General features: G+C 39.0%; 1 protein-coding gene across 1 annotated transcript in view; it reads right to left on the reverse strand.

Moving 5' to 3' along the window:
* scaf11 (SR-related CTD-associated factor 11) overlaps positions 1-20,953 on the reverse strand; it is a 52,054-nt gene that overhangs the window by 25,931 nt on the left and 5,170 nt on the right. The window contains exons 2-5 of the mRNA XM_052030170.1: positions 18,630-18,717; positions 3,641-3,804; positions 1,739-1,816; positions 1,449-1,528 (exon numbers count right to left, since the gene is read on the reverse strand). Of these exons, the coding sequence (XP_051886130.1) occupies positions 1,449-1,528; positions 1,739-1,816; positions 3,641-3,804; positions 18,630-18,690 (383 nt within the window). The 5' untranslated portion in view covers positions 18,691-18,717. The remainder of the gene's footprint in view (positions 1-1,448; positions 1,529-1,738; positions 1,817-3,640; positions 3,805-18,629; positions 18,718-20,953) is intronic.

A 20,953-nucleotide genomic window follows, 5' to 3' on the forward strand; every position in this document is an offset into this window, starting at 1 on the left:
GATTTGCCGTACCTTTGGAATTTATGTCCACTAAATTCTACTGGATAAACTTGGGATATTTCCAGTGTAAGCATTTTCTTTAACAGCACAATGGGTCCTAACCAGGGCTCGACCACCTCTTTGATGATGAAAACCAACTTCGAACAAGTATGGAACTTCATTTTCCTAGATTTTAAAAACTAAACAATTTTGTGTTTACTTTTCTTTGTCATTAAACTTTCAGGCACTTCTTTGATCCCATAGTTCTTTCCTTCTCATTTTACATTCTGTACCCAGTTAGGTATTGAATTCAGTAGCCTAGCTAATACTTCCTGATTCAGAATCTCTGGATTATTAATAATTCATCAAATTGATTGGTTAAGGAGACACATGATTGCTTTCCTTGTTCACACAGTTCCAAGATTACTCAAAAATGATGCAGAGCATATTAACCCTCTAATTACAGTAAGCAACAACACAATCTTTTACAAAGTCCAGGGGGAAATGCAAACATTAGTTTAATTATATTTTCAAAAATTACTGACTTGTGGATATGCATGTTAGTAATGGCAAGTTCCCTTGTGCTAGTGAAATTAAGTTACTATTTTTAGCTCCAATAACACAAGAAAATACAATGAATTCATTATGCCATGGTGTGTAGCATGCCTTCAATTCAACTCTTTGGAAACATTGTCTGGCTGTACAGAAATACAAATGGGATGAAACTTGCTGGACTGAAGATTCAGCTTAGAACCACCAACTCTCAGGAGCTAAACGTTCAGTAAGTTTTGAACCTGCATTGCTGAACATGTGCACCCCACAGGAATCACTGATTACTGGTGGGATGGTTTGCTGTCTTACCATGAACAGCTAAAGAAGTTAGATCTGCATTCTTTAACGTTTAGTGGAATGGGACAGGGGTACAGGCGTTGGGGGGGGGGGGGGGGTTGGAAGAAGGGAGGGATCTTATTATAACATACAGGATATAACAGGATAAATGTTGAGATGTTTCCACAAGTGGGAGAGTCTCAAATGAAAGGACATTATGAAAAGAAATTACTCTGCCCCAATCTCGTAACTGATGGTGGTACATTGCTAGAATTTTGCAAACTAAAGGGTTATGGAGGTTAGATCACAAGGTACTTAAAGAGGAGTTAGAAATAATTTTGAAAGATCGCAGAATTGAGGGTAACGTGGAGGAGTTGAGGCCTGGAGCAGATCAACCATGATCATATTGAATGGCAGGGCAAGCTTGGACAGGCCTACTTCTGCTCCTCATTTCTTGTGAACTTGGTTAGGAGTTCTGCAGGAATGCCAAAGTGGTGCATTCTGTAAGGTATGAAGCCAGAAAGTCAAATGTTCCAGACCCATTAATGAAAGTCTTCCGCAAGCAGAGAGTATTGTGAACGACAACCAATTACTGCAAAAGATACATTTGGATAACCTCAGAGGACTTTGTCACTACAAACCTTGTGACACCAATATAATGTCCACTGCTGCCATCCTTCTGTTCTCCTGACTTTTTACTGAAGCATGTCTTCACTGGAATCTGAAATATGGAGGAAAAAAACAGAAATTGAATTTAAAATACGATTTGTTTTCTATTTCACAGAGTGAAGGCAGACAATACAAGTTTTGGCAAAACTATGAATGGGCATTCTTGTACCTTACTTCAATAATATTTAACTGCTTGGGTTCATTTTATTTTCAATATTCAACATATCTGTATTTACCAATTATCAAAAATTATATACCATACCTTTGTGTTACTCTTTATATTGTCTTGTTTATAAACCACACTGAAAGGCTTTCTATCTATTGGGCAGGAACTGAGTTTCTGTAAAACATTACAAAAATTACAAATGTAAGTTTAAGCCACACTTCTACTTTCTAATGGCATGATCAGTTTCTATGGAACATTCAAGCAATGAAACCAAATTAACTGGAAAACTGTCATTACAAATTTCATCACAGAATGGATAGTGGGGAATGGCCAACAGTTTTCTAATTTCAGCTGCAGTACTTTTTCCCAAATTATTCTCAGACAAGTTGCTAGATTAGTCATAGAATCATTCAGAATCATATTCATGCCAACCAACCTATCCATACTAATCCAATTTACCAACACTTGGTCTGTAGCCTTCTATGCCATGGCGATTTAGTTACTCTCACTAACTGTGGTGGAAGCAGGTTCCACCACCCATTCAGGCAGTGTACTTCAGATTGCAACTAGCTTCTGGGTGAAAAACTTCTTTCTCAGATCCCCTCTAAACCATTACCCAAAACCACCACTCTCTAGTTTGCTCCTATCTACTCTATTAATGCTCCCCATAATTTTGTGCATCTCTATTAAGACCCACTTCAGCCTCTTTTGCTCGAAGGAAAACAAACCCAGTCCACTGTTTCTCCTCCTAACTGTAATGCCCCATCCTAGTCAACAACCACATCCTTCATATGGCATAGTAACCATGATTATCATTGTCATATCTCCCACCATCAAACCAATCACCAGGAACATAATTGGAGCAAACAGCATAAATACTGTGGCTAACAGAGGTCAGGTAGAGTTTTCTGCAGGATATGACTCATGCCTTGTGCTCCAAGAGAATATCAACATGGCTCAAGTCAGGAATGAGGTAAAATATTTTCTGCCTGCTTGGATGAGTGGAGTTACAATGCAAAAGAATTATAAGACCATCCAAAATAAAGCAGCTGCTTGTTTGGTATTTCATTATTATAAATAATGATGCCTTCCACCTCTGTGGCTGCAGTGTACACTGCATAAAAGATCACTGTGGCAACACATCAATGCTTTTCAGCACCATCTCCCAAACCGAGACTATCCAGAAGGACATAGACAAAGTGATCATGAGAGCACACTTCTAGGTCACATAGCATCTGACAGTTGTATACTTCTACTCCTTAGCAGGTCAAAATTCTGAAACACTCTTCAGGATAGTAGATGGACTGTAGTGGCTCACATTATCTTCTCAAGAGCAACCAGGCATGGACAGCAAATGCCAGTCTTGCTAATGATGCCAACATTCATTGTGTTTCAAAGGCTATTTGATACATAGGACAAGCAGAAGCACACCTCTTGTATGGGATGAGACCAGTGTCCTGCTGAAGCAGCCAACTGTACCTTCATACTGAGATTTCAACTAATAAGTAAGACGGGGGAGGGGGGGGGGTGCGGGTGGTGGTGGTGGTGCTGGGGAGTAGTTGCAGTAAATCTAAAGCAAACCATACTTGTTTTGGCATACTGAAACACACATACTGAAGCTTTGGTGTCATTGCCAGTGGCCTTACAGACATTCCACAGGAAGTCTATGTCCCTGTCCATCATGAATAACAAGCAGACTTAGCATATACAGTGCTTGAATTGCTAAACTCCTCCAGTGTAGAGTAAGAGCATTCAATTAAACTGTCACACTTTAAATTTGGTGAATAAGTCTATTGCTTGTATTTTCCCCCCAGTCTTGCTAAGTAAATCTTTTGACACTTCTTAACTGCTTCAGTTATATCTACTGTTTTGCCTTGCATGACTAAGTTACATAAACATTAATTCATTATTCTATTTCCAACTCATTTCCAAATATAACCAGTTTTTCTCTCCCCAATAAAATTATTTATAAAACTGTTCAATTAACAATTTGCTTACTTCAGCCCATGCAAGAATGCACCTCAGACAAAAAATGTGGGAACAGCTCTCAGGAACAGCCACTTCTTGTTCCACAAAGATATTCAGGCAGATAGGGCACCAGTCAATTTGATTTGTTGGAACAAACAGCCCATTATCAGCTTGTTCTTGTTCATTTTCTTCACCTGTTAACAAAATCAGAAAAGTGGTTGACTCCAAGTGTACAAACTTGTTGGTAGGCTATAAATAATCATAGAAAAGACAAGGAATTTATAATAAAAATTGATTCAATAAGAACTCTTACCTTAACCACAATAACACCTCTCATATAAATACAATTATTTTAGGCTTCGATATCATTGATGCATTGACAAAGCAACTTCAAGAGGACAGCAGTGGGGCCACTATTTTCAAACAGTAGTGATGATGTTGGGGATGGCATAAAACAGGAAATTAGAAGCTCATCCAATAAAGAAACAAATATAATCATGGATGACTCTAATCTACATGTACATCAAATTAATAACAATACTGTGGAGGAGGAATTCCTGGAGTGCATACAGGATGGTTTATTGGACCAGTACATCAAGGGACCAACTAGAGAGCAGGCCATCTTAGAATGAATCATGTGTAATGAAAAAGGATTAATTAGAAACCTTGTCGTGCTATGCCCCTTGGAGCGACTATAACATAATGGAATTCTTCATATGGATTGTGACGTATTTGATTCTAAGACTAATGCCCTGAATGCAAATAGAACAACTATAGTGGTATGAGGCGAAAGCTGGCTTTAAATGAGCAATATTACATCTGGGATTGGTGGTGGAGTGGCAATGGCAAACATTTAAATAGTGCATAAATGAATTACAATTGTTCGCTCCTATTTGGCACAATTGGAAGGATGGCTAACAATAGATATTTGTGACAGTATTAGATCCAAGAAGACATAAATTTGCGTGAAAAAAATCAGCAAACCCGAGGACTGGGCAGAGTTTAGAACTGAGCAAAGCAGGACCAAGGGCTAATTCTGAGGGGAAAAATAGAATATGAGAGTTTGGAGTAAACCAAAGTAATTACTGTAAAATCTTCCATAGATATTTGGAGGGAATATGATTAATGAAAACAAATGGAGGTCCTGTACACCCAAAATTTATAGTGAGAAACTAAAGAAATGACAGACCAATTGAACCAAAACTTTGCTTCTTTCTGCATGGAGGACACAAATCACCTTCCAAAAACATTAGAGAACCTAGGGCCTAGTAGAGGGAGGAATTGAAGAACCTTAGACCTATGCCCTCTACTTTTTGATTTCTTGTCCCTGGGAAAAAGTCTAGGTACATTCACACTATCTATGTCCCTCATGATTTTATATACCTCTAAATAGTCTCTCCTCAGTCTCCTACGCTCCAAGGGATAAAGTCCTAGTTCTAGGCCAATCTCTCCCTATAACTCAGGCCCTTGAGTCCTGGCCACATACTCAAATCTTCTTTGCACCCTTCCAGCTTAATGACATCTTTCCTATAAACAGGGTAACCAAAACTGTACACAATACTCCAGGTGCGGCCTCACCAAGGTCTTGTACCACTGCAAGATAATGTCCCAATTCCCATACTCAATGTCCTAACTGATGAAGGCCAGCATGCCAAGCACCTTCTTCACCACCCAGTCTACCTGTGACACTACTTTCAGGGAACTGTGAAGAGGGAGCAGAGTGTCCCCAGTGTAATTTGGACAGGTGGAGCAAGTGAGTAAATGCAATACAAATTCAGTCCAAAGAGGATAAATGTGAGGTAATCCACTTTGGTGGCAAAAGCAGGAAGGCAGATTATCTGAATAACAATAGATTAGCAAAGGGGGAGATACGAGACTTCGGTGTCCACATGCAACAAGCATGGAGGTACAGCAGGTGGTTAAAAAGCTGAATGGTCTGTTAGCCTTCACAGTGACAGGATTAGAGTAAAGGAACAAAGAAATCATCGAACAATTGTACAGTGCCTTGGTGATACCACACATGCAATTTTGTCTCCTTATCCAAGGAAGGATGTTCTTTCTATTGAGGGAGTGCAACAAAGGTTCACCAGACCAATTCCTGGGTTGGCAAGAAGGACAAATGAAGAGCAATTAGGGCAACTGGACTAGTATTTGCTACGGTTTAGAAGAATGAGATAGGAACTCATTGAACTTTACAAAATCTCTTGTGGACTATATGCAGAAAGGCTGTTCCCAATAATGTGGGACATGTGGGCTACTGTGGGACTCCTCAAAATCTCAATTCTTTACCAGATTCATTTTATGAGTGAGGCTGAAGTTTCAAAAGACTAAATAAGTGCATATGTAATAATTCAGAAGCTCTACAATACCCAGACCAAAGTAGTTATTTGGTTATTACCACTCAACTACAGGCACACTATAGTAACCATATGTACATTAATCCACGATGAACTGTAACAATTCCCCAAGCTTACTTTAAAGTGTATTGCTGGTTCTGACCATAGCCTAAAGAGCAATATCATTGGAATAAAAACAAACTAATACCATGGAATTTGTTAATAAACACAAGAGTAGGACCACAACCACGAGGACCATCTCCCCGTGGGACAAAACTCCCTAGGGTTTTGTCAAAATTGTCCATGTCCCAAGAAAAAAAATAAAAAATTAACAAACAAGTCTCAGCTCCAGAACAAAATAATGAAACTCAGAAATCAAATACCAATTTGTACAGTTTTAACTTTTCATGTGGATTCAAAAAAGGCTTGCGTTCACCCTGTTGTAAAATTGTGATCAGTTACATTCCTTTAATGAAGAGGATGATGCCAAAAAGTTAAAAAAAAACAGCCTGTTGCAAATTTTCAAGTGTCCATGCCAACTATCAACCACTTGAAAACATTATTATCCTTAAAACACAAAGTCTAAATAATCAATTTTGCATGTGTAGGTTATAAATCTTCCAGATAAACATTTCAAGGGATAGTGTATTCCATTTTTAAAAACAAAGTAGCAAAGGTTTGTATTTCAGCTTCTATCTTAATCTCATGTTTCAATCATTGTTCATCACTGGAAAATGTTTGGAAATATTAGCTAACAATTATGCCTTTCACTTTTTAGTTTGACATCGGTGAGGATTTTGGGCTGCTCGGCCAGTTTGGTGATATCACTATTGGTGGACACCAGGGGTTTCCCTTAAACTGACACCTAACCACATATGTACAGCAAGTAAGGAGGATTCCAAACCACAGGGATCATGATCTTTGTTGGTCATTTTCTTTGAGATCAGTGGTGAGGACCATCAATTCGTAGCTCACAGCAAATTCACAATGTTTTCTATAGAAACAAATGCAAAGTAAATAATCCCAGATTTGCTGTCTTAAAATTGTTTTTATTTAGAAACCCTGGGAAACAAAGTTCCTTAATGTATGGAAACACTTAAAAGGCTATCCCACACTAGAAAGACCTTGTTTCAAACTCAGTGTGTGCTGACTAGAGTAGCTTAAGGCAGCTCTCTAACAGAAGCATTCATAATGACATCAGAACACATATGGCCCCAGATGACAGTTCAGTCATGTTGCCGATTCCATGTTAAAAGGATTTTAGGCCATTTGTGTTCAGTGTTTCAAATGAAAGTCTTGCGTAGTGCAGAATCAGTATTCGGCCATCTTCACTTTGCAGATTCAGTATTCAGTCACCTTCACGTTGCAGTAACTAGAAATCAGTTTACAATGTTTGAACGATAAGAGTCCAACAAAGGGGCAAGGAATACAATCTGTGAAATGTTTCCCTATTCTGATTCATTAAAGCATTTAGTTTCATTCTAGCAAGTTTACAAGCAATGTTTATAAAGTAACTTTTCAAAATGAAACAAGATGCTTTCTCTACACCTCTCCTCATATAGGTTAGCTGCATTTTATAATAGTAAGTCAGTTTCCCTGCCATAACAGATCAGCACAGCAGGTACCTACTAAGTGCATCAACTATAGAAGCTTTTCTATTCAGTGAGTTTACCCTAAATAATATACCAATTTCAATATTTTACAAATTACAGCAAATTTATGAATACTTTGACACAGAGAATAATGCAGATCAGTGGAAAATAATGGATACTTTAGTATGATTGACAATTCCAGTAATGAACGTAGATTTTCCACATTGTCTTACATCAACCGTGCATATCACATTTCAAAAGACACATCAATGTGTCAAAAGACGACATTTCTATCATACTGCAGCTGACTGTTTAATTGTTACAGCTACTAACTGATTTAAAGTTAAAATATTCTTTCCTATTGGGAAATCTTTTCAACATTAGCTCGTTTTTATTTTTGGTTGATTATTACAACAGAATATATAGCCCAAATGCACATACTTCACAGGGTTAAAGGTTCATTTGTTCTGGAGTGTTTTGGTTCATTACATGATGATCTCAACATCAGAAGCACAGGCACATCCAGAGACAACCATAAATCTTGCATGATATTCTGAACAAAAAAGTTTTGTACAGTATCTTTCAAATGAGCTTTTATGACGTTTGTATTTTCAGCAATAATTTTAATACATCCAAATTTAATCTCTGAACCATTTGAAGCCTTTAGAACTATTTTTGAATTGCAGTAAAACACAAGTCAAAATAGGTATTTTATTACTTCTGTTCTATGAGCAAACACAGCAATATCTTGTACACGGTACACTACTGGGCAGGCATGGTAGTGTAGTGGTTAGCGTAACGCTTTACAGCGCCAGTGACCCGGGTTCAAATCTGGCTACTGTCTGTAAGAAGTCTGTACATTCTCCCCGTGTCTGCGTGGGTTTCCTCCGGGTGCTCCAGTTTCCTCCCACATTCCAAAGACGTACAGGTTAGGAAGTTGTTAGGAAGTTGTGGGCATTCTATGTTGGCGCCAGAAGCGTGGCAACACTTGCAGGCTGCCCCCAGAACATTACGCAAAAAGATATATTTCACTGTGTGTTTCCATGTACATGTGATTGATAAAGAAATCTTATCTTAAAAAATTATGCATTAATATTCAGATTTCTAGCAGCATGAGAAACATGCGCAAAATACATTATTGGAAGCAACTAGTTTTAATATTTTCTTGTACATAGCAAATTGTTCAAATTCCACAAAGAATCTACAAAACAGACTATCAGAATGCAAGGTATTCATTTGGCTACCACGTAGTTCCTTGTGCAGGCTGATAAAAATAGCAGATGGCCGTCATTACACGCTATGTCAGTGAAACTATAGCACATTGATCTGGTAATAAGTCACTTCAATAATATTCAGGAAATGTTCAAAATCTGGGCTTTGAAGACAATAAAACAGGATACAAATATATTTTAATGTATATTTCAACAATCTGTGCATTTTTGTTTCATATATTGAGTTATGCACCACAGAAACAGGCCCTTCAGTCCACCATGTTCATGCCAACCATCAAGCATCCAGCTGTACTAAGCCCATTTACCTGTACATGGCCCTTGGTTACCTATGCCATGGCAATTCAAGAATTCATCCAGATACTTTTTAAATGTTGTGAGAGTACCTGCCTCCTCAGGCAGTGCGTTCCAGATTATCTATATGCTGTATTTATCTTCTGTAAAACTATACCAGTTATACTATGTTGGTAAGACCCCAGCTCTTGGGACATTTGATTAACAACATTTCAGCAGTGATCAAGTAGGCCCTTTTAAAGTAGATCCCAGTAGGTTTTAAATGCACATCCAAGATTTATAAGAATATGCCATTAACAATTAGAAAACAGCAGCAGAACCAACACTTTCACAGGGCAAAAGGATTGAGACAGAGCAGAAAAATGGAGACAAAAGTAGTAATAAATAATGTTAAAAGTTTAAGAGATCAGAGAAAAAAAATGGGAGTCCAAAAAATGAAATGTGTACAAAACAGAAGATGAGAATAAGTACAATTTAGCTAATATATAAACTATTACTACTTCCTTCAACTATACATTAGGGAGGATACACAACAAATCCCTAGAATGCAGAAATTAGACACACCGACTGTCAATGAAAAACTTACTAGATTCTGGGATGTTGGAAATAATCAAACTATTTTCCAAAGAGATGACAAACCAAACTCAAGTAGCTACCAATCTAAGTTTGATCAGTCCAGGTTAAGTTTCTAATGCAAGTTAATTGAGGAGTAGGTTCTAACGATGATACCACTCAGAATTTTTATGTTCCCACCACACCTCCCATACTAAAATAACTCTATGAAGCAGTCCAGAAAGCTACTCAATTATACAATAAACAATAGCAACCCACCATTTTGGAAATTCCTCACTATCCGAGATGTCATCAAAAGTCACTATGATCATGGGAGCTTTAATATAGTTAGGAGCAGTTTTGTTATATTCATCACAAAATAGATCCATGATGGACACAGGAATATTCACTCTGGTAAAGGTCTCTGGAAATTTTCCCAACCCCATGAAGAGTCACAAGGTCATGCTAAATAAAATCAAGAAAAGCCTCTGCTTAGCACTACACACAACACCTCAACCAAATATCACAGAAATCTCAAATGGATGATCTATTTTAACTTCTGTCCAAGAACCCGCACTATCGCAGAAGCCAGCCATCAGCCAGTTGAATTCACTTCACCTGATTTCAAGAAATCGCTGAGGCCACTGGATACAACAAAGGCTGTGGGACCAGACAACCACCTTGTTATGGTACTGAAGACCTGTACTCCAGAAATATTCTGCATTTCTGGCCAAGCTATCCCACTGAGTTATAATGCTGACTTCTACCTGTCAGTGTGGAATATCCAGTCCAACTAATGCTGTTCAGACCTCACTGCCTTGGTCCAAACGAAGACCAAAGAGCTAAATTCCAGAAGTTAGGCGAGAATAACTGCCCTTGACATCAAAGCAACAATTGACTAATTGTAAAACAGTAGTCAATAGGTATCAAGGGGAATACACTCCAATGGCTGGAATCGTACCTTGCACAAAGGAGGATGACTGTGTAGTTGCAGGTCAATCAATCATCCCAGCCCCAGGATATCCCTGCAGGAGTTCCTCAAAGTAGTGTCTTAGGCCCAACCATCTTCAGTTGCTTCAATGACCTTTTCTTCCATCACAAGGTTAGAAGTGGGGAAGTTCGCTGATGATTGCATTATGTCCAATTCTATTTGCAACTCCTCAGCAAATGAAGTAGTCCACGTCTGCATGCAGCAAGACCTAGACAACATTCAGACATGGGCTGGTAAGTGGCAAGTAATGTTTGTGCCACATAAGTGACCATCTCCAACAAGAGAGAGTCTAATTACCTACCCTTGATACTCAATGGCACCACTATTGCCGAGTCCCCTGCTATCAACATCCTGGGGTGGTCAGCGATGACCAGAAACACTCAGTAGTCCAGCCACATAAACATTGTGGCTACAAGAATGGGTCAGAGGCTGGCTATTCTAATGGCATGAGTCACCTCCTGGCATCCCAAAGTGTGTCCACCACCTGCAAGGCACAAGTCAGGAGGGATGGAATAAACAGGGTTTCAAATTAAACAGGAGGAAGGAGGGCACTAAGAACAGGATGCTTAATATATCAAGAGGAAATAAAAGAGCAGTTGCACAGGACAGTGAGGGGGAAATTGACAAGCGAAGTATGACAGGCTGAGGCAGAAAATGTAAACTGAAGTATGCAGCATAAAGCAAATTCAGAATTAATAAAAACTTGCAAAAAAAAAATCAAAGCTTATGCATCTTTATATGAATCCACACAGCATTTCCAATAAGGTAGATGAGCTGACTGCACAGAAAGCAACGTGCAAGTATGATTTAATAACATGGTTGCAAGGTGACCAGGACTGGGGGCTCAATATTCGAGATTATACAATGTTCCAAAAGAAAAGGTCAAAGGGGAAAGGAGTTGGGGAAACATTGTTAATCAAGAAAGGTATCAGAGCACTGTTGAGTCGTGATATGAAGGTAGGGAATAGTAACGTAGAATCAGTTTGGGTTGAAATCATGAATAGGAGGGGAAACACCACATGGATGGCAGTAGTCTATAAGCCCCCACAATGTGACCTCTAGATAAATGGAGAAATATCTAGAGCATGTTTGAAGGGAACTACATGTGCCATAGGAGATTTTAGTTTGTACATATTGATTGGACAAAGCAAACCGATAAGGAAGAATTTGAGAAGTATGTCAGGGATTGCTTCCTAGAGCAGTATGTTATGGAACACTCAAGGAATGGAGTAATATAGGCCACGTGCAGGCAAGATGGAATTAGTTTGGATTGCCATCTGGTCGGCACAGACATCATGGGCCAAGGGGCCTGTTCTATTCTGTACTGTTCCATACAAAAACCTACCCAGGAACAAGGCTAGTTTAGATTTGGTCACATGTAATGAGGAAGGATTAGTAAGAGATCTCATGGTTAAAGATTCCCTAGGAGGAAGTGGCTACAATATGATAGAATTTCAGATGCAGTTTGAGGATGAACACCTGAGGACCTAAACTAATACCTTCAACTTAAATAAGGGCAATTATAATGGCTATGAATGTGAAATTGTCTAAGGTGGACTGTGAATCTATGCCAAGAGACAGGTCAGTAGCTGAAGAGTGGCAGACGTCCAAACAGCTGGTCCATAATGCTCAGTAGAAATTTATCAGTTAGAGAAAGATAGTCTATGAGAAAGAGGCACAATCTGTGGTTAACAAAGGAGGTCAAGAATAATGTTAAATTGAAAGTAGGGCAAGGGCTGGTAGTAGGCTAAAGGACTGGGAACTTTTTAGGATCCAGCAGCAAAAGACTAAAAAGCTCACAAAAAGGAGACAAAATTAATTTTGAGAGAAAACTTGCATGTAGTACAAAAATAGTTTCCATGAATGCATAAATAGGAAGGAGGAAGCTAAGGCAAGTGTGAGACATTAAGAATGAGGCTGGTGAACTAATAACTGGAAACAAAGGAACAGCAGATATATTGAATCAATTTTTTTTGTATCAGTCTTTACTGTGGATAACATTACAAATATCCCTCAGATAACAATGTGGAAATTTTAAACAAGAGGGAGGAAATTGTAAAAATTCTACTCACAAGGAATAAGGGATTAGAAAAAAACCACGAGGCTAAAGGTGGACAAAATCGCTGGGACCCGAAGGCCTGTACCCAAGGATTTTAAAGGAGGATCCATTGGCTGAAATTTTCAAAACTCGCTAAATTCCAGGACGATACTAGAAGATTAGAAAACAGTGAATGTGACTCCCGAGTTCAAAAAGGGAGGAAAACAAAAAGTGGGATATCATAGGCCAGTTAGTTTAACAGCTATTGTTGGCAAGATGCTAGAGTCAATAATCAAAGAGGAAATAACTAATCATCTGGAAAAACTGAATACATTGTATCTAGTCAACGTGAAAGGGAAATTAATGCTCGACAAATTTACTCAAATTTTTTGAGGATGTAATAGAGTTGATAAAAAAGAGAACCCATAGAAGTAGTGTATTTAGATTTCCAAAAGGCATTTGACAAGGTGCCACATAAAACGCTGGTGCACAAATTAAGAGCTCAAGGTATTGGAGGAAGTGCATTAGCATGGATTGAAAACTGGCTGTCACGTAGAAAATATTTGGAATAAATGTGTCCTTTTCAGGCCAGAAGGATGTAAAATAAAGACAGAAAATGCAGGTCAGGCTGCATCTGCGGGAAGCAAAACAGAGTTAATGTTTCAGGTTGAAGACGCCTTGTCAGAACTGGGATGGAGACAAAAGAAGTTTGTTAAGCTGCAGGGAAGGTGGGAGGGAGCATGTTACTCATGGGTTAAAACCAAGGTGACCATGGGGATAAGCTGTAAACAAGTTTATCTGGACAATGAATGAATGGAAGCAGTTCGAGCGCGAGAACGTAGACAAAATAATGTAGGAGTTGCAAAATGCAGAGCAGGAAGACATGCTCAGCAGATCAGGCTGGACATGCCCTCCACTTCCAGAGGGAGAAACAAACAAGCTGAGCTAATATCACAGATGAGTGACTCATACAGACAGAGACATGAAGTTACCTGAAGTTGCAGAATTCAATATTGAGTTCAGAAGGCTGCAACTTGCCCATGTGGAAGACCAGGTGCTGTCCCTCAAGCTTACATTGGGTCTCCTTGTAACAATACAGATACCACAGACTAGGAGGTCAGAATGGAAGCAGGATAGAGAATTAAAGTGGCAGGCAACGGGAAGCTCAGGGTTGCCCCTACGGGCTGAATGCAGGTGTGCCACAGAGCGGAAGGATGTAACTAGTGGAGTAGCAGTGAACAATTCATTGCAATTAATTCTGAGGACAGTATATTCTTAACAAAGAAAGACACAAATTAATAAAAAACAAATTGCCATGGATTTGTTAAGGGAAAATATCTGACTAACTTGGTTAAGATTTTTTGAGAAGATAATAAGATGGGTTAATGAGAGCAGTGTAGTTGATGTAGTCTGCATGGATTTTCATGCCTGGGCTCAGAGAGAAAGAGAGAAAGTGGCAAATTGGACTTTAAATTGTCTAAGGAAGTAAAGGATGATGTTGGCTGTTATCAGGAGATTGATAGATCTTTAGATATTATTGAAATCATCAGATATGGGGATAGTGCAGGCAAGTGATGCTGAGATAAAAGATCAGTCTTGATCCTATTGAATGATGGTGCAGGCATGAACAGGAGAATAGCCTACTCTTGCTTTTATTTATTATGTCCCCATGTTACCAATGGGTTCCAAAAGGCTCCATACTCAGTCCCTTGCTTTTAGTTGTTTATACAGTATTAATGATTTAGACACAAGTATAGAGAGTATGGTAAAGAAATTTGCAGATCATATACAAATTGTTGTGCAGTTGACAGGCAGGAGGAACACTTTTGACTTCAAGAAGATGGTCTTGTCAGTTGAGAAGAAAAGCTATGGAATTTAATCCAAGGATACATGTATTTAAGAAAATACAACAAATTAAGGGAATGAAAATTAGGAGGATATTGAGAAGTGAGGAGAAACAAAGGGGCCTTGATGCATGTCCATGGGTCCTTGAAGATAGGAGAGGTAGATAAGATGGTTAAAAAGGAATGTAGGATGCTTTATTTTGTTAGCTGAGGAACAGAGAATAGAACAGAAAGATTAAGCTAGAACTGTATAGAATGCTTATTAGACCACAGCTTGAACACTGTGTCCAGTTCTAGTTATTACTTAACAGGAAAGACGTGATTGTACTGGAGGAAGTGCAGAGGAAATTCACATGGTGTTGCCAGTACTGGAAAATTGTATCTATGAAGAAAGATTGGATAAGTCACGGTTTTCTTTGGAGCAGAGTAGGGTGCGGGGAGACTTAACTGAAGTGTATGAAATTATGAAGGACCCAGAAGTAGTAAACAGAAAAATACCTAATTTCCTTAACTAAGTGATGAAAAACCAGGGAAATGGACTTAAGAGTGTTATTGGGGATATGAGGAAAATACTTCACCCAGTGGACGGTTGGTGTAAGGAACCCACTGCCCGAAAAGGTGGTAGAGGCTGAAACCCTCACTATATTTTTAAAGCTGTGTACCTGAAAAGCTGTAGTCTACAGGGCTATGGATCAAATGCTGGAACATGGGATTAAGTTGGGTAGCTCTTTTTCAACTGGAATCGACACATGGACTGAATGGCCTTGTCAGAATGTCTTATGATTCTATATTTGGTCGATGAATTAGGATAGGTTATAAGTTGGAAGTGACTTTGCACATGATATTTATTGTGATCTAACTGCTTTTGTCTTTGACTATGGAGCTATATAGATACTGCCAAAGTAAGCTTGCTGAGTTTCTACAATGTTAATATTTCCTGCAGCCACAGTAGAAGGATGCAAATAGAGTCCAGTTATAGGGATGTTGATTAAGCACAATGCTGCCTTTTGGGTGATAAACCTCATTAGTGCTGTTGCAGCAGTTCAATCAAAGTGGTATAAATGGTGTAATCATTCATACAAGTTAACTGAGCCTTGTCAATGTCACAAGTTTTTAGGGTTCAGGAAGTCACTCAACCAAGAATACCAAGAATGTCAATGGCAAACTGTAGTCACGATGCTGTCAGTGAATCTCAAGGATGTAGTTCCACGAAACACAAGTGACAGCATTTAGTGAAAGCTCACCTGTTGTCTAATTGTCAATCTGGACTGCATGTGGTAGGATGGGGGTGGTAATCCTACCACATGATAGGGATGGTGGAGAATGTGCAGGTTCTCCACTAACCCTGTCACGTGAGACTGGTGAGATTGTCCCATAATGCAAATGTACCCAAGGTGTACTCCAATCATGCAGGTCCTAATGGCGAGGAGAGTTCCTGTAATTTCCTCCAGTGCTTCTTTTAATTGCCTCAGATAGATTTCATCCAGACCTGTCAATTTAACCTCTTTCAAAGATGATAAACCCCGTAATGCTTCCTCTTTGACTCCTTTATTCTTTCCATTATTTCATATATGCCCTCTTTAACTATATCAGCATCGTCTCCCTTTTTCATGAAGATGGCTGCAAAATATTCAACATGTAGGTTACGTTTTGGTCCCTAATAGGCCTTAGTAATTCTCTTGCTCATTATATAACATCTTTGGATTTTTCCTGATTTTACTTGCCAGCAACTTTCCTTGTCCTCTCTTTTTATCCTTACCCTCTCTTTTAATTTCACTTCTGTACTTTCTATAGTCTCCTAGGCTTTCTGTAGTATTGTTCTTGCTTTCCGTAGTATTGTTCTTGCTTTCCAACATAACCATTCCTGTATTGTCTTATCTTCCCCTCCAAAGGCTTTATCATCCAGAGGGTAACAATTTTGACCCTAACTTTCTTTTTCCTTGCAGGCATGTTTACCTCAAGCCGTACTGAATCTCCTTCTTGGTTGCCTCCCATTGCTCTGAAAATGATTTAAGCCCAAGTAGGAATTTCCATTCTATTTCTAATATTATCTCATTCTAGTAAAATTAGTCTATCCAAAATGTACAACTTTTAATCCTATCTTACCTTTGTCCTTTTAAATAATCATGCTTAATCTGACTGAATTATGATCGCAATCAAAAAAGTGCTCTCCTAACCCTAATGCAACTTCCTTCTATAAAAATTAAATCCAGAACCGTGCCCCCTGCTCCCCCCACGCACCCGCCCCCCGCTCCCCCCACGCACCCGCCCCCCACCCCCAATGTACCTCATTGGAAGTGCTACACACTGGTTCAATTGCTGTGTATGCAATTTAGGAATTCTATATCCTCTGCAACCTTCGCTTGGCTGTATCTCAGTAAATACTTCGTTAATTAAAATGCCCAATTATTACTGCCCTAGCATTTCCTCACCTGTCTGAAATACACCAACAAACTTTCTTTTCAATTTCCCCCAGACTATTTGGAATCCATAGTCCACTTCCTTTTTAGTGCTATCCTTTTGCTCTTCGACTTACATTGCCTTACTTTCATGCTATTGTGGGTACAGTAATGTGCTGTAATTACTGGACGAGAATCCAAAGACCTGCACCAGTGATCTGGAAAAACAAGTTCAAATCCCAGCATGACAATCGAAGAATTTAAATTCAAGCATCCAAATGAAAAGCTGGTATCAGTAACAATAACCCTGAATCTACCAGATTGCCGTAAAAACTCATCTGGTTTACTAATATCCTCCAGGGAAGGTTCTGGCCAAATACGAGACTAAGGATCCACCAATATGATCAACTCTTAAGTGCTTCTTTTATGCATGGGCAATTAGGGACAGGCAATAAATGCTAGTATTGCCAGAGGCACCCACACTCTGTGAATAAACAGCTTAATGATCCTTCTAATACATCATCCCTCTTCACAACTGTAATTCATTCTTGAACTAATGTTGCCACCCCCTTTATTTTTTAATCTCCTTAATTTGTCTGAAAACCCTCTAAACATGAAAGTTAAGCTGCTAACCATATCATCTTAATTCCACATCAGTGGCTTCAGCTCAACCTATCATGGGAGTACCAACACACTGGTGCTTCAAAAGGGCTGAGAAGTGCCATCTCCAGGTGATAAGGGATGGGCATCACACACATCCTAAGATGTCCTTAGATGCAACTGTTCATTATGAAAAAGATGTCACAAGAAATATAAGGAGGGGGAAGGAGTGGGGGTGGGGTAGAGAGGAAGAATATTTGGGAATCTGAGAAGAACTTTTTTCACCCAGAATTGATCACAATCTGGAATACATTGCCCCAAAGTGGTGGAGGCAGGCACTCTCACAACATTTAAGCAACCTCTGCATAGATACGTGAATCACCAAGGCACAGAAGGCTAAGGACCAGGTGCTGCCAAATGAGATTAGTCTAGAATATGTACATAATAGTCAATGTAAACATGGTGGAACAAAGGATCTTTATCTGTGCTATATGATTCTATGACTCTACAAAAGTTCACAATCAAATATTTGCTTCCAACAAAAAGTAAATTTGACCGAGAGCATAAAGTCTTTTCATAAACTCCACTGTCAAATCAACTTCTGCTGCACCTTTGAAGAAAAGAACAAGCGATCTAACCATTCCCTGGTCTTGGGCAGAATTGTGATTATTCATGATAAAGGAGAGGAAGCCCAAATTACTGTATGCAGCTTACTGGTCAGCTAATCTTTCACCCGCCATGACCATTTTCTGCAAACATTATCTTGCCAAGAAGATGAGACAACCAAATCAGTTGATCAGCCAATTTTCCACTTCAGAGTCCTCTACCATCTGTATCTTGAGGCCCAAGCATTGAACAAAAGTACTAACTAGCTCAGGAGTATGGTAACAAGATGGGAAGATGAAACCAAAAAAAGAGCTTTTCACTGTACATGTGACAATAATAAACTAATTATTAATTACCATGCCAAATTTCAGCATGCATTTACAGCAATATCATACATACAGCACGTGGTCAGAGTCAAATTTCTACTCCTTTTAATTGCTAATAAACTGTAAATTTGATATTACTAAAACTATTGCTTTCTAGCAATCAAATGTTTTCATAGTTAATACTGAACGAAATGTGAAAACATGAAGTTTACCTTCAAAATCTTCTTCATTATCTGAAAATGACGTAGCTTCTCTTAATTTCCTGCCTCCCATCTTTTACATTTAGTTGACAGTACAAAACTGTGAATGAAACAAAACTTAAATGAGCTCACAGATCAAAACATTATATACATGATAGTTAAGTATTCTCAAAGAATCACCTCCACGTTATAGAGCTACAGAAAGAACACAAACACATTCCTGAGGCTGCAATGTACCTGCATTGGGAATTTCAGATCCCAATAAAAACAGTCAGACAGTTTATCTGTCCAAGAAAGGTATTTAAGCATAGATGTAGAGCACCACCTTGTAACTAAAGGATGCCAAACAAAGATGAGGAAGTTAAAGAAAAATAAAGTTAATAAGCAATAGTAGATATCAAAAGGTCAAGAGCTGTGTAATATCTTTTTATGCATGTTCTATACTGGGCCTCCAATTGGCCCTTCCTGTCACCCTTTCAAACTGCTACCATCCTCTGGCTGAAACATTTTCCTCATCTCCCCTCTGATCCTATTATGCCCCCCCACCCCCCCCAGGTTTTTGATCCCTCTCCTAGGGACATAGATCTTTCTCATTTACTCTATTTAGGCCCTTCATCATTTTATACATCTCAATTAAGTCTCTCCTCAGCCTCCTTTTCCAAAGAAACTATCCTTTGCTTATTCAATTTTTTTCAGCTGTCCTCTTCCAGCCCTGCCAACAAGCTCATAAATTTGTGTAATTTCTGCAGAGAAATCACATTTTTCCTGCAATATGGCAAGCAGAACTGGAAGATGCTGAACCCCTTAATAGTAAGCCTTTTAAAATGTTTATCCCAGCCAGTATTTCACACTTATCCTCCATAATTATAGCTGCTTTCAGAAACAGAATACTGAAGTACCGAAATCCTTACTCATTGTAAACAAAAGTACACAGGAGGAACTAGGTTCTATTCAGGTGGTCTAGACAATCAATCAGTACTTCTGACAGTCTAATGATATTATAAATGGTCACTACTGTACCCTAATGATATTGGAAAAAAAAAGCATTACTTTGTCTCCAGCCCAGTCATACCTTCCTTATGGGCACATTTTTATAACATTCAAGCACATACAACCAGCTGTCAGGGAAGTCAAACAAGTACCCTGCCCATCATTAAAGAAAAACCCCAGGGAAAAGGCCAGTCTAATTGAATGGAACAATTTAACAAGCAGCACAATTTCATTATGTCAAATGGTAAAGCATGATCTGATGGATATTTTCTGCTGCACACGCATCAAAACAGCCAGTTCACTGAAATCCTCTGTTAAGATAGCTTGACACCGCAGAGAACTACTAGACAGAGCAGGGTGCTTGATGATGTACTGTCTCCTTGAAGGTTACATCAGGACAATAGAATAAGGGAAGCAAATTGTAAGCCAATACAACAGCTCTTCATTCATATTCCTCATGGTGACTCCTCTCCAAGCCCCATTAATTGATGAACGTCCATCTCTTAATTCTGAATAATCAAACCCCAACTTGCCTTTTTTCTATTCAGATGCCAACTCGCCAGCTGTGCATTTCCAGCACCCTGATTCATGAATGGCAATTCAATTACCTAACAGCTATCTATACTCTGGGAAGGCAGCAAGTACAGATCCTGTGGTTGCAAAATATTTACCCAAGCAGCTAAAATAAATCATCTAGGAAGGTGGGTTCTCTCCTAATCAAATGTATAAAGCTGAAAAAACTCAAAAGAGACATTGTTAAGTTGGCAAATTAAGCTGAGTTTGATGAAGTAGACTAGGATGACATGAAAGAGTAATTGCAATGTCATGGTGAAGAGCTTAGAAACAAGCATCTGTTTGAACTTGAGCAATGAAGGTTGTAAAAGGAATAAAAAGCCCTCAACACCACTGCCACCAAAACTGACTACTACTAAAAGGCTTTTGGCGTTCTTGTACACTAAGCAAGCAATAGTCAACTTTAAATGTGACAATCCCAATACAAAGTGCAGCAGTTGATGTGGCCACACGATAGAAAATATCATGCTTTGTTATGAGTGCGCTCCGGATTTCTAATGATTCATCGGCCACCCAGTAACAGTCACCAAAAGAAACCCTAAGCCATCAACTTTGCAAACTCCATCAAGCTCAGTTCATTGCTACCATCATCCAAACACCAGTAATAACTCAGCCTTTCACCTTACCCATCACCAATTTGACCTACAAAGCCACTGCTACCACTTACAGATAGACAACAAATAGAAATAGGAATAAACCCCCTAGCTACTGAGGGTCTTTCACTATGCTGCAAGATCATGGCTGATGTGATTGCAACCTCAACTGCACATTCC

Source organism: Pristis pectinata, chromosome 15 (genome assembly GCF_009764475.1).
Source record: "Pristis pectinata isolate sPriPec2 chromosome 15, sPriPec2.1.pri, whole genome shotgun sequence".
Lineage (NCBI taxonomy): Eukaryota > Metazoa > Chordata > Chondrichthyes > Rhinopristiformes > Pristidae > Pristis > Pristis pectinata.